At 41.8% G+C, this 15,000-nt stretch overlaps 1 protein-coding gene across 2 annotated transcripts in view; it reads left to right on the top strand.

Annotated features, from left to right (window-relative positions):
* The window catches only part of LOC143032911 (methyl farnesoate epoxidase-like), a 117,180-nt gene that overhangs the window by 72,394 nt on the left and 29,786 nt on the right, over positions 1-15,000 (top strand). For both annotated transcript variants that reach the window (XM_076198171.1, XM_076198170.1), the window contains exon 7: positions 3,403-3,580. In XM_076198171.1, the coding sequence (XP_076054286.1) occupies positions 3,403-3,580 (178 nt within the window). The remainder of the gene's footprint in view (positions 1-3,402; positions 3,581-15,000) is intronic.

Genomic DNA, 15,000 nt, shown 5'->3' with positions numbered 1-15,000 from the left:
CTCTCCTTTAAGACTTACTTCCATCTCACTGCCATCCTCTCTCCTTGTACATCTCATCGCCTTACATTTCCCCATTCTACCTTCCACTTTCTCATATTGCATGCTCTTCTAAACTCCGTCAGTAACTCCCTTAATCATCCCTCTGACCCTGCCACGCGCGCAGTGTTGTCAGCAAACAACAACTGGCTCACCTCCAACTTTTTTCCATTTTCTTTAATCATCTCCAGTCACTTATCTATTACCCGTGTGTTTACCTCCCGCACCCCCATCCATGTATACATTGAAAAGTCATGGCGACATGACACATCCCTGGTGCAATACCACTTTCACTTTAAACAACTCGCTCTCTCCATTTTCAGTTCTAACGCAGGCTCTATTACTCTTGTAAAAATTCTTGTCGGCTCTTACAGCTTTCTCTGAATAAATCCCATTTATCTGCAACACTTCCTACAGTGTCTTTTTGTCTACCTTGTCATAAGCCTTTTCGAGTTCCATAAAGGCCCAAAAACCTTCCTTACTTTTTCCTAAAGCTCTTTCACATATTTGTCTTACCACAAAAATCTTATCCACGCAACCCCTACCTTTCCTAAATCCACACAGTTTCTCACCCATTACTTTCTCTGTTCCTCTCCAAATCCTCTCAATTAAAACCCTCCCATAAGCCTTCCTAACTATAGTCAACAAATTGATCTCTCTGAAACTATATTACTCACATTTACCCCCCTTGGCCTTGTAAAGCGGAACCATACATGCACTATTTAGTTCTCCGGCTCTCTACTCTCCCTTAGACACACATTAAACAACCGCCAGTCCACTATTACTGTACCTCTCTTTTTTAGCTGTTCCATGTGACACCCATCCAACCCAGGAGCCTTACATGCTCTCATCATTTTCAGATAAAGAGACTTGTACCTCATTTTTCTTATTTCTCCTCCATTTTCCTCTCCCACCACCGTTATATTCCTAGTACCTCCCACTGCTACAACCACTCCCTCCCTATCCTCCTCCACCTTCAACAGCTCTTTAAAATACTCCGCCCACCTTCCCCTTACTGTCTCCTCTTCTGTTAACACCTGTCCATCTGCGCCTTTTATCTTTCCTTTTCTACTTGACTCACCTCCCTTTCCTCTTTTAACTTCCTTCCAAACTATCTTTTTATTACTTAAAAAATAATCTGCCATACTCTTCCCCGATTTAACATCTGCTTTTCTTTTTACTTCCTTTATCTTTTGTTTTGCTACTCTTTTTTTTTCTTTGTACCTCTCATATCTTTACCTCTTGCCCTACATTGTAACCATTTCCTGAATGCTCGCTTCTTCTCTTCTACTGCCTTTTTCACTCATCATCCCACCACTCACTACCCTTCCTTCTATTTGCTCCTATCCTCTTTGTTTCACATACCATCTTTGCATATCTTGACACCTCCTCCTTGAAACACCCCCATTCCTCCACCACTCACTACCCTTCCTTCTATTTGCTCCTATCCTCTTTCTTTCACATACCATCTTTGCATACCTTGACACCTCCTCCTTGAAACACCCCCATTCTTCCTCCACTCCTACTCTATCCTTCACCACTTTCTACACTTCTCTCAGCTTCCCCTGGTACTACTGCTCTTTTTTCATCTCATTTAAATAGTCTACTCTAAGTATCTCTCTATCTTCTGCCTTTTTCCTCCTTCTCCACCTACCCTCTCCTCTAAACTTACCTTCCACCAAAAATTACCTGATATTCCCCCATTCTCACATTTGAGAACATGGACATACAGAACTCTTTATACACTTTTTATACCACTATATAGTCCATTAATACCTTATCAACTACCCTCTCATCCACCACCCTCTCCCATATGTACAGCAGCTTGACTTTTTTCCTAAGCAACGTAGGCTATCATCATCTCTTTTTCTAAACACATCTCCACCATTAACTCTGCACTATCATTTTACTTGGCATTCCGCACTTCCCAATCACTCCGTCTAATGGTTCATCCCCTACTCTAGCATTGAGATTTCCCAAATCACTATAATGACATTGCTCCCAAAACCCTCTGTGTAGTCATTTAGATATATTCAAAAAGCCTTCATTTCATCTATATTCTTCTCACTACCATGTCCATATGCACTTAAAAAAAAAAGAAAAACACATCTTCCTTCCCGGTTTCAACTTTATCCACATTAACCTTGAAGAAACCTCTTTCCTCTCCACCACATGCTTACCTTCCTCCTTACTTACAAGTAGAGCGCCTCCCTTCCCCCCTTCCTTCCCACAAACACAGTGCCTACCTTTTCCCTTTTGCTCTCATCTTTACTACACCCACGCACATTAAAAGACTTAAACATTAGGGTTCTGTTTGGAAAACACCTCTCAGTCCCTTGACTTCTAATAGGAATGTACCCCTTAGGGTTACAGAGAGCAGGATGGCTAGTCCCACACTCCGTCCCGCTTTAGCAGCCTTTACGACTCGAGTGGGAAGACTCGGTGACAGTATTCTTTTTCTCTATACCACAGGGGACAGGCGAAAATGGAAATATATACTCAAACAAGTGGTACAGGACAGTATTAAGACGACGGGGGAAGAACAACGGAGGGACAGTTGTAGTGCAAAAAAGTAGTATAATTTCTCTATGAGTAGAGATTTCCTCTAACATAGACAAACTTATGTGTGTCTCTAGTCCATAGGGGAGACCGACATACACATTAAAGTATCGGCTGCATACTACTAGGCAAGTTATACCCCACAATAACAGGCAGCCAATACCCTAGGTGTGGTGTACCATAAAACCTAAAATTATGATAACAGGTAAAAAAAAAAAAAAAAAAAAAAAAAAATATCGCTAGAAGAATACATTAATATGAATGTTCCATGCTAGGGTCGTCACACCCGTCACATGGCATCACACAGTAACTCATAGGAAATAGGACGAAATAGCAGCGTATTATTCCCCACGTACCCCTCAACACTTATTTACAGAAATGCAGGTCACAAAGAAAACAAATATCACCACCGTAGAAGCCTGGCAACAGACTTTCTATATCACCACACAGAAGAAAGTGAACGCATTATCTTGTACTGTGTAACATCTGCCCAATTTAAAATAACCGATAAAATTTCTTCCCTATTTGAAGTATGGATATATTTGATAACCGTGGCCAAATTTTTGGGGGCCTTGGGTCTCCTGCGAGACACCAGAAGCAACGGCTTGATTGATTTAAAAAAAATCAGGTAATATATGAAAGTATAAGTAAATAAATACATTTCATCTGTAGGTAAACAAGCCCGGTAATTTGTTGACTTTGATTAGTAGTGCGTTCAAAGATAAGCAAAACGCATCATCAATAGTCAACTGCTTGAAGTTACAGGAGAACCTCTTACTAATAGTGGCATTTATTCCTTTGATGCAGGTTCAACCATGACGACCCAGATTTGCACAAGATCGCTACAATGGTTCGCCAAGTTATACATAACAAATGGAGCCAGAGTTTGCTGAGCTACTTACCATTCATGATTCGCTTGTTCCCTGAGTGGACTGGATACAACACAGCCATTCACCTTTACGATACCATCCGTGAAGTTATAATGGTTAGTGAGGCGTAACAAAGTCAAATAACCTTTACAGCCTTTTATCCAGATTGAGTGTGCAATATATTGCCTACAAATAAGTATCATTAATAAGAGCGGTCTACTGTCGTCCTTTCAATGCACTTAATAGAGGGGTAAAGAGAACATTGTACAGGATCTAAGCCATCCCCGGTCAATTTAATTTATGGGATAGAGAACATAGGGTTTACTCATCAGAATGAAAAAAAAAGTAAAATAAAATAAGAATAGAATGAACTTTCAAATTTTAATCAATATCTTTTTGATTCTTATTTTCCTCTGACCAATGTTATGTATATATATATATATATATATATATATACATATATATATATATGTATATATATATATATATATATATCTAAGTTATTAAAAAAATTATGGTGCCCCTAACTCGGACCATGGCAAAAAACGGACACCCCCGGGCCGGCCCGGTGTAAGGGTTTATCAGCGTTTCTCGGGTGTAAAGATTGACCCCCTCTACTACGTGGGGTCATATTACATTGCAATATGGGTGAAGATTCAAAGACAATGAAGAGACGAAATCGACACTTCTGGGGGTGGGTTACTCGAGAAAAAAAGTTAACTAAAGGGGAGTTAAATGCCAACAAAAAACTAACACAGCAGATGAAAAGTGAACATATGTCTACTTTCCCAGACCTGTACCAACAAACTAAAGTCTCAAATGTAAAGGAGTCGATAAAAGTGTTTCAGCGAAAGCTATTGACGTTTAATAAGAAGTTAAACGAGGACAAAAACTACAACTACAGTGATGATGTTTTAGATTCCCTGGAGGTTTACGTTGGTGAAATACCAAAAGAGAGAACAGAGGGTTTTGAAAAGCATTATTTTGCCGGTTACAAAAGTTTCACTAAGAATGGGGGCAAATCTGACCATACAGAGTACCAGAAGCATTATTTGCAGAGGACTTTTCAGTCTCAAAGGAGGTTAGACAAAGCTAAAAAGTACGCCATAAAAAGAGCGTGCAAAGAAATGCCAAAATCTGTAACTGAAGTTGAGAAAAAAGACGATGTCTCTTCTACAGATACCGTAGTTGCCACAGTTGACACAGTGACTTCAAGTTTAAGCGATATCACAGCAACAGAGCCACTTCCGTTAGACCCTGATAGCACATTGGTGGAGATAAAGACAACCCTGAGGGAAACTAAACGAGAGATAGAAGCAACGGCAAAAAGTAATCCTTTGAGACGTAAAAGACGAACAAAAGCGGAGATCGCAGCAGACAAAGTTAAGAGAGAAGAAGATAAAAAGCGTAAGAAAGCTATAAAGCAACAGATAAAGTTCATGAAGAGGGATAACTTTTTAGCCTCTGACGCAGATGTTTCAACTGAAGCATTTGAAAGGATAAACAAAATGCAGGTCAAACGTAAAGACCTTGGTAAAAAGCCTTAGTTTTTAGAAATGAAAGAGCGTTTAGCGCTATCATATCGCGGCCATATTACGGAGACTTCTGAGGCGAAAGTTACACCTCACTCGGTCGGGGAGTTAGGTGCGTTCAGATGAAAGATGTGTCAAGCACTACTGTTCAAGCGAGAACGCAAGACCATGTGCTGCAATGGAGGAAAAACTCCCATAAATACACTGGCATTGACAAAATTGGGTGACAATATTAAGGGGCTTTACGATGGTAGTTCTCCGCTCTCAAATTAATTCCTCAAAAACATTGTAGCGTTTAACAACGTCTTCTGTTTTACTTCGTTTGCAACTTCGGGAGCGTTAAATGATAAACGAGAATCGGCACTGTGTTACAAAATTCAAGGTAAAGTTTACCATAGGTTAGGCCTGATAAAGCCAGGTTTGTTAACAGGACAACAAAATGATGCAGGCGTTGTCAATAAACCATTTTGGAAGTCTGCGGAAAATTTCTTGGATTTGTACTTTTACCATGACAAAGAACAGCAGATAAAGTTACGTTGTGATAGGTTTGAACGTTATACCGGCAAGACAGATAATGAGAAAGAGGCATGTAACGAAACTGTTAAAAGAAGAAGGCGGGAAAACGCTGAGTGCCTTAGGAATGAAAACATTATCGAGCAATTCTATGATTATTTGACAAATAACAATGTTTCCCTCAAGGGTATGTTACATACATACATACATATACCAAGGCTTTTTCCCCCTTCCAAGGGAGGTAGCCAAAAAGGGAAAGGCACAAAAACACTCCCACCCATTACATCCCCAAATACACTCCACATCCCTCCTACCCTTCCTCTCATCTGAGCACCTCCTGGATGACGGGTCATCCCTGCACCCTGCCCACCGCCCTGGGTCAGAAGCAGTGTCGCAAGACACAGCACATCCACAGCAAGGCCGCTTCATTTAATCGGCGACCCCCCCTCTCCGTCCCCCTTTGCATATAAGGCGAGGACGGGGAGAAATCCCTTTGGGCTGCGTCAAAATTTACTCACACATACTACCCCACCCCCCACCCACCCGCCCATTTCTCCTCATGCAATCACAACATCATCCATATACAACCATTCTCCACTCACCTCTGTCTTCCGTCCTCTCCCTTCCTTCCTCAACAGACATTCCCCTCTTCCCCAAAGCCCCCTTCACCCCATCCATCCACCTCATCCTAGGACGTCCCCTCATGTTCACTCCCTCCACATCCGCCTTCCATACCTCTTTTACTAGTCTTTCTTCACTCATTCTTTCCATGTGTCCAAACCATCCCAATATTCTTTCATCAACCCTATCTCCCAAATCCTTTTTCACCCCTGTTCTCCTCCTCACCTCCTCATTTCTCACCCTATCCAGCCTAGTAACCCCCACCATACTTCTCAGACACCTCACCTCAAACACATTCAAACTCCTTCTCTCTTCTTCTCTTATGTTCCACGTTTCTGCCCCATACAGTGCTGTTGGCACAATCACTCCTTCATACAGTCTCCTCTTCGCATCCATTCCCAAATGTCTATTCCTCATTACACTCTTTAAACCACCAAGGCATTTACTCGCTTCTCTCAATCTACATTCTACCTCCACCTTCACTCCACCTTTTCCTGCTACACTTGCACCCAAGTATCTAAAACTATCCACTTCCTCCAGTCGCTCTCCCTTAATGTTCACTTCCAGTCTACTGCCACTTTCACCCCTTGTACATCTCATCACCTTACTTTTACCCACATTTATCTTTAGCTTTCTTCTATCAAGAAGCTTCCTCAATCCCTCCTCTGACCCTGCCACAAGCGCAGTGTCGTCCGCAACCAACAGCTGGCTCACCTCCCACCTTTCTCCATTTTCTTTAACCATCTTCAATCCCTGACTCACTACCCTAGCATTCACCTCTCGTACCACCCCATCCATGTATAAGTTGAACAGCCAGGGCGACATAACGCATCCTTGACGAAGTCCCACCTTTACTTCAAACCACTCACTCTCTCCATTTCTAATCCTAACACATGCTCTACTACTCTCATAAAAACTCTTGACAGCTCCCAAAAGCTTTCCTCCTATCCCATAAATCTGCATAACCTCCCACAGTGCCTTCCTGTCTACCCTATCATAAGCCTTTTCCAGATCCATAAAAGCCCAAAAAACATCCTTCCCCTTTCCTATAGCTTTCTCACATATCTGTCTTACCACAAAGATCTGATCTACACAACCTCTACCCGTCCTAAATCCACACTGTTCCTCACCAATTACTCCTTCTGTTCCTCTCCTAATCCTCTCAATTAAGATCCTCCCATAAGCCTTCCCTACTACACTCAACAGGCTAATCCCTCTGAAATTACTACATTCACACTTGTCCCCTTTTCCCTTGTAAAGAGGAACTATACAGGCACTACTCCAGTCCTCCGGTACTCTACCCTCTCTCCAGCAAACATTAAATAACCTCACCAACCAGTCCACCATCACTGAACCTCCCTTTTTCAGACATTCTGCATGACATCCATCCAGACCAGGTGCCTTACCTGCTTTCATCATCTTTACAACTGCCTTCACCTCATCCTTCCTCATTTCTCCTCCATTCTCCTCACTCATCACTCTCATTTTCTTCGCATTTCCCACTGCAGCTATCTTTCCTTCCCTATCCTCCTTCACATTCAGCAACTCCCTAAAATATTCTGCCCATCTTCTCCTCACTGCCATCTCTTCCATTATCATCTCTCCATCTGTACCTTTTACCTTTTCTTCCCTACTTGATTCGCCTCCTCTTCCTCTCTTAATTTCTTTCCAAAACATCTTTTTATTACTTTCAAAATTTTCTGTCATACTCCTACCCCATTTCACATCTGCTCTCCTCTTTGCCACCTTTACCTTTTGCTTTACTTCTCTTTTCTTTTCTTTGTACGTCTCATATGACTCCCCTGTCCTCTTTTGTAACCAATCTGTGAATGCTCGCTTCTTCTCTTCTACAACCTTCTTTGTTTCCTCATCCCACCATTCACTACCCTTTCTTCTATTTCCCCCTGTCCTTCTTGTTCCACACACCATCCTTGCACACTTTAAGACTCCCTCCTTGAACCATCCCCATTCCTCCTCCACACCCATCTCTGTTCTATCCTTTACTCCCTCCCACTCCTCCTTCAGCTTCTTTTCGTACTCCTTCTCCTTTTCCTTTTCATTCAAGGAGTTCACTCTAAGAACCTCCCTACCTTTTGTCCCTTTCCTCCTTCTCCATCTATCCTCCACTCTCAGCTTACCTTCCACCAAAAAATGATCTGATATTCCCCCACCCTCTCCCCTTAGCACATGTACATCCTTAACTCTTCCTATCATAATCCTATTTACCACTACATAATCCATTAGCGCTCTATCTACCACCCTTCCCTCCACCACCCTCTCCCATGTGTACTTATGCTTGACTTTCTTCCGAAACACTGTATTTGCTATCATCAACTCTCTTTCTAGACACATTTCCACCATCAACTCTCCACTACGATTCTTTCCTGGAACTCCACACTTCCCAACCACTCCATCGATTGGACCATTTCCCACCCTAGCATTAAGGTCTCCCAGTACTATTACATTGACATTTCTTCCTAAACCCTCTATGCACTCATTTAAATCTATCCAAAAGGCCTCCCTTTCTTCCATGCTCTTCTCACTGCCCGGCCCATATGCACTTACAAAGACCCACATCTCCTTTCCCAGTTTCACCTTCATCCACATTATCCTTGAGGAAACCTCCTTCCACTCCACTACCCCTTTACCTATCTCCTCACTTACTAGAATAGGCACCCCTTCCCTCCCTCGCACTCTCTTCATTCCTGATAACCTCCCACTTACACTCCCAAACTTACACTCACCCTTCCCTTTCAACTTAGTTTCACTCAAAGCCAACACATCCAACTTTCTTCTCACAAACATACTACCTATCTCTTCCCTTTTACTCTCATCTGTACCACATCCACGCACATTAAAAGACCCAAACCTTAGGGTGCTGGCCCGAGGCCCTCCTGCACCCCTTATGCCTTTCCTTTTATTTTTAGGAATCTGCCCCTTGGGGCTACAGGGAGAAGGATGCCTAGTCCCTCTCCCCGTCCCTTTCTTCTCGCCTCTTACGATCCAAGTGGGAAACTTGGTGGCAGTATTCTTTTCCCCCACCACAGGGAATTCCCCCATCACAGAAAGAGAATACTCAGAGAAATGGTACAGGACAGCAACAAGGGGTTGGGGGACAGCATAACGGAGGGACAGTCGTAGTATAAAAGTGTCATAATTTCTCTATGAACAGAATTTCTTCTATCATAGACAAAATGATGTGTGGCTCTGGTCCGTAGGGGCGCCCCATATAGACCCTAAAGTATCGACTGCATGCTACTTTGCCACAATAACAAGCAGGGTATGTTAGAAGAGATAAAAACAGCAAAGAAGTTGATTGAGACGTATGTTGAAAACAGGAAGAAAATACCAGACGTGACAATAAGTTTGGAGACAGCTGAAAAGGTTAGAACAAAGGAACACAAAGGTGTCTATAGTTTACCAACAGCCTCCTGTCAGGTTGGGGCTATAGTTAATTTTGGGCCAGATAAAGACACTCTAAAAGTTACAATCGCGTCTCCTCTCCCAGATTCAAAGTTTGCTCTTAGAATGTTGAGCTCGACAAACTTCTTTTACGATATCTTCCAGTATCCTTTATTGTTGCCTAATGGAGACAGAGGTTACAGTTTTAAAATGGAAAAGAAGGGAAGCAGTAAATGTCTTTCGGCGTTGATGTACTATTCGGCACTTTACATGGAAAGAGAAGGAATTTTCAACTACATCTTAAGAGGGCGACGTCTCTTTCAACAATTTGTCGTCGATAATTATGTGAAAATTGAGACAAGCAGGTTGAGGTTTTTGGAATACAACCATAGTAACATACGTAAAGAGAGAATCGACCTTTTAAGGGTCAATGACAAAAACAGGACAGGGCAAAGGATTATACTTCCTCCAACTTTTGTAGGAGGTCCAAGGTATATGAAGCAACGCCAGCAGGATGCTTTAGCATATGTGTCTTCTTATGGTTCACCTGATTACTTCATTACCTTTACGATGAACCCTAAATGGTCGGATCTTACTGAAGCGTTAGAAAAATTTAGCGGGCCAGGAACACAGCCGTGCGATCGCCCAGATATCGTAAGTCGGGTTTTCAAGTTGAAATTAGACAGTTTAATAGATGATTTGACACAGAAAAATGCTTTTGGCCCTGTTAAGGCGCACCTTTATAGTGTTGAATGGCAAAAACGTGGTTTACCTCATGCCCATATATTACTTTGGATGTCAATTCGAGTAACGGCAGACATAATATCACAGATAAATATAATAAGAGCAGAGATACCGGATAAAGAACAGGAACCCAGGTTATACGAGACAGTAACACGTTGTATGATACATGGTCCTTGCAAGGGCTACGACGAGTCACAGGTGTGTTGTCTAGGAAAAAGTTCTAAACCTGATAAGTGTGCTAAAGGATATCCTAAAACTTGCAGGAACGACTTATTGTTTGGCAACAACGGTTACCCGGAGTACGTTAGGCGTTCGATTGGTGAAGGTGGTAACTCTTTTCAGTTGAAATTGAAAGACGGGCAAAAAACTATTGATAATTCGTGGGTTGTTCCTTATAACCCCTTTCTTTGCTTAAAGTATGATGCGCACATCAATGTTGAATGCTCCAATTCAATTAAAGCTATTGCTTACGTGACTAAATACGTAAACAAAGGTTCTGATCGGATACTATTTACAAAAACTTCAGGCGAAGATGAGGTGGTGAACGAAGTTAAGAACTTCCAAGAAGCACGTTACATCAACGCTAATGAAGCGACGTGGAAGATATTCAAATTTGAAATCCATAGGTCTTCTCCCCCCATGTTTGCATTGGATATACATTTAGAGGGTGAAAACTCAGTGTTTTATAGTGAAGGAGCGTCAGAGCAGGAAATTACTTCTAAGATACAAAAAGATACGCAGTTAACTGTCTTTTTCAAATTATGCAACACAGACGAGTTTGCAGCGACATTGTATTACAACCAGTTGCCCTTCCATTACGTTTATGACGCACAGAAGGCTATTTGGGAGGAACGCTTAGGGCGTACGTATAGTTTAGGACGCATTCGTGCTGTAACCACCAAGACGGTAGAACTGTTTTATTGAGGCTCTTGCTTACTCATAAGAAGGGCCCAAAATCATTCGAAGACCTTCGCACTATTGACGGAGTCATGTATGAGAGAAACAGAGAAGCCGTTAAAGCGTTAGGGTTGCTGAGTGATGAAGAAACTTGGAAAGAGACGATTTTTGACATCATTAATCATACCAATGATAGAAATCAACTACGAGAGACCTACGCAAGCATGTTAGTCTTTTCAGATCTCGAAGACCAGTCGGGTATATGGGAAGAAGTCAAAGATTACTTTTCCAGCGATTACTTACACAAGGCTAAGTTAACAGAGTACAATGATGAAATCTACTTGGACGCTTTAGATAACATTCAACAACATGTGTGGAATTGCGGTGGAGGGTCGATTACCGAATATGGATTACCATCTTCTAGAGGAGGCAAAAGGTCATCTAATGTTATCAGAAGGGAAAAAGCTTACAACAAGCAACAGCTTAAGGAGAACGTCGACGAAAAGATAAAGCTTCTAAACGACAAGCAACGGAATGTCTATGAAACTGTGATGAAACGAGTGAAAAAAGGATACGAGTATAGCAACAATAGCATATTCGTTAAAGCTGCTGGAGGCACTGGGAAATCTTTTGTCTTGAATCTGTTGCTAGACACCGTTCGTTCTCAAGGAAAGATCGCTTTGGCTGTTGCTTCCTCTGGAATTGCAGCCACGGTTCTTTCAGGAGGAAGAACGGCTCATAACATGTTCAAGATTCCGTTAATGGAACACGATGAAGTTAGAGCGTGTAGTGTTAAGAAAAACACAGAAATGGCAAGATTATTAGAAGAAACTTGCCTGATAGTCTGGGACGAAGTTGTAATGGCCAATATAAACATGTTGACGTCACTTGATATTACCTTGCGAGACATTATGGAGAACGATAAGTTTATGGGAGGAAAAGTGTTTGTCTGTGCTGGCGATTTTCGACAAATTCTACCAGTTATAAGAGGCGGAGGAAAAGCGGAGGAACTCGCATATTGCATAAAGTCCAGTTACATGTGGGATGGCCTAACAAAGCTTGAACTGACAGAAAATGTGCGTTTAAAGAAGGGTGATGTTAGAAACATCAAGTTTGCGAAGCAACTTTTAGCTATTGGCACCCATAAAGACGGCGACATCGTTTTCGAGAAGAATTTTGGTGTACGGGCTTATTCACGGGACGAGTTGGTGTCAAAAGTTTACGATGGATTGGAGGAAAACCACTTGAACATGTCTTACTTTGAAAAGAGAGCAATAGTCTCGCCCACAAATGACGATGTCGACAGTGTCAACCAGATGATACACGAAAGCAATAAAGAAAAGGAAAAGGTCTACTATAGCGTAGATACACCGGTGGAAGAAGAAACAGATGTCCAAACATCGGTTTTCAATGCAATGACAAGCCCGTCGTTGCCCTTACACGCTCTAAAGGTGAAAGTTGGAAGCATTTTGATGATTATCCGAAATATTTGTCCTCCTAGGCTTTGTAATGGTACTCGAATAATGGTAACGAATTTGAAGAAAAATGTAATAGTCGGGAAGATACTTGGAGGCAGTTACCGGGGGGAACAAGTCCTAATACCCCGTATAGTGTTAGAGGCTCAAGACACACCAGTTCATTTTAAACGTAAACAGTTTCCAGTTAAATTAAGTTATGCCATGACTATTAACAAGAGTCAAGGGCAAACATTTGTGCGATGCGGGTTACTGCTTGATTCCGTCCAATGTTTTGCTCACGGACAACTTTATGTCGCGTGTTCACGAGTTACCAGTTGGGATTCGTTGATATATTATACGGGATGGCGCAAAGGAGATGAAGGTATTGTACAGAGGCCAGCTCATAACAGAGTATATTTGGAGCTGTTTATAGAGGACGAGCCCGCTATTGTCGAGGAGGAGCCATCGAGAGACGCTGTCGCAAATAAAACTCTTTTTGAAGAGGAAGAAGTCGAGTTCGAAACAAAAGACATCCCAAAGGATATCCATAGGATTACGGAGGAGGAATCCATCAAAATGATTATGCCAGACTGGGTTATGCGTGATGATGTTGAAGAGGAGGACGAGGCTACAACATCAAGTAAAAGGGAAGGTAAAGAAGAAGAAACTACACCCACAAAAAGTATCGAGGAGATCTTTGCCTATTTGAAGAAGAGTATTGAAGACAATAACAAAGCGTTGTCAGAAATCAAAGAGACCATAAAGCGACAAAGTGACGACGAAGACAGCAGGTCTCCAAAGAGGAAACGGTCTTCAGAAGACGAAGAGGTAGTTCAAGACAACAAGGTTGCCGAGGATAAGGAGGTTGCCGAGGACAATGGTTCTTCTTCGCCTCCGCCACAAAAGAAACAAAAACAATGTAAAAATGTTGAATAAAATGTCAGAGTTTTTTAAAGCCTTTTATTTAACCCGTGGGCGAAGCCCAGGGCGCGTTAGCGCCCGCGAGTGAAGCGAGCTTTTGCCGAAGGCCAAGCCCCCAGGCGTAGCCTGGCCGGCGAAGCCGGTGGGCTTTATACATAAAAAATATTTTTCTCTAAACCTTCCAACCTCCAAATATTTTTCTCTAAACCTTCCAACCTCCAAATATTTTTCTCTAAACCTTCCAACCTCCTACTCCGGAAATGAGTCATCACCGGAAATACTAACTGCGGGGGACACATCTGATTCAGACTCAGAGAATCTTTACGAAATATTACCAAGAGAATCTTTACAAAATAGCGCTAAGAGAATCTTTACGAAATATTGCCAAGAAAATATATATACATAAAAACGGAATTACGGAATTCTGACAAAAGAATCTTTACGAAATATTAATGAGAAAATATTTACGAAATATTGCCAAGAGAATCTTTACCAAATGTTAACAAGAGAATCTTTACGAAATATTACCAAGAGAATCTTTACGAAATATTGCTAAGAGAATCTTTACGAAATATTGCCAAGAGAATCTCCACTCCACTAACATAAAAAAATGTTTCTCTAATACGTTAATAATATTACCATGGAAAAAGAAAGTGGTGCTAACAAGAAAAAGAGAATCTATACGGAATTCTGACAAAAGAATCTTTACGAAATATTAATGAGAAAATATTTACGAAACATTGCCAAGAGAATATTTACCAAATGTTAACAAGAGAATCTTTACAAAATATTACCAAGAGAATCTTTACGAAATATTGCTAAGAGAATCTTTACGAAATATTGCCAAGCGAAGCGAAGCGAGCTACGCCGTAGGCCAAGCACACCTGGCGAAGCCAGGTCCGGGTGCTTGTATATATATATATATATATATATATATATATATATATATATATACATATATACATATATATATATACATATATATATATATTTGTGTGTGTATGTGTATTCACTTCGGATCTGCTGCAGCCTCTGTCGAGACAGCCAGACACCACCCTACGGCAGCGAGCTCAGAGCTCATTATTTGCCGATCTCTAGGTAGGTCTGAGACCACTCACACGCCACACACCGGGACAGCAAGGTCATAACTCCTTGACTAACATCCCGTACCTACTCACTGCTAGGTGAACAGGGGTTACACGTGAAAGGAGACAAACCCAACTTATCTCCGCCCAGCCAGGGAATCGAACCCCGGTTCTCTGGCTTGTGAGGCCAGTGCTTTACCAATCCGCTACCGTGTGTGTGTGTGTGTATGTGTGTCAGGCTGTCGTACAGGCTGGATGGTAACCTCTTCAATCTACGACGCCTCCAAGCCAAAACACGTGTAACAGATGAAGTAATCCATAAACTGTAGTATGCAGATGACACTGCTTTAGTGAGCTCATCCAA

This window comes from Oratosquilla oratoria, chromosome 14, assembly GCF_046742065.1.
Source record: "Oratosquilla oratoria isolate Oo_2021 chromosome 14, ASM4674206v1, whole genome shotgun sequence".
NCBI lineage: Eukaryota > Metazoa > Arthropoda > Malacostraca > Stomatopoda > Squillidae > Oratosquilla > Oratosquilla oratoria.
The sequence above is the reverse complement of the archived record's forward strand: the minus strand, read 5'-3'. Positions and strand labels throughout refer to the sequence as shown.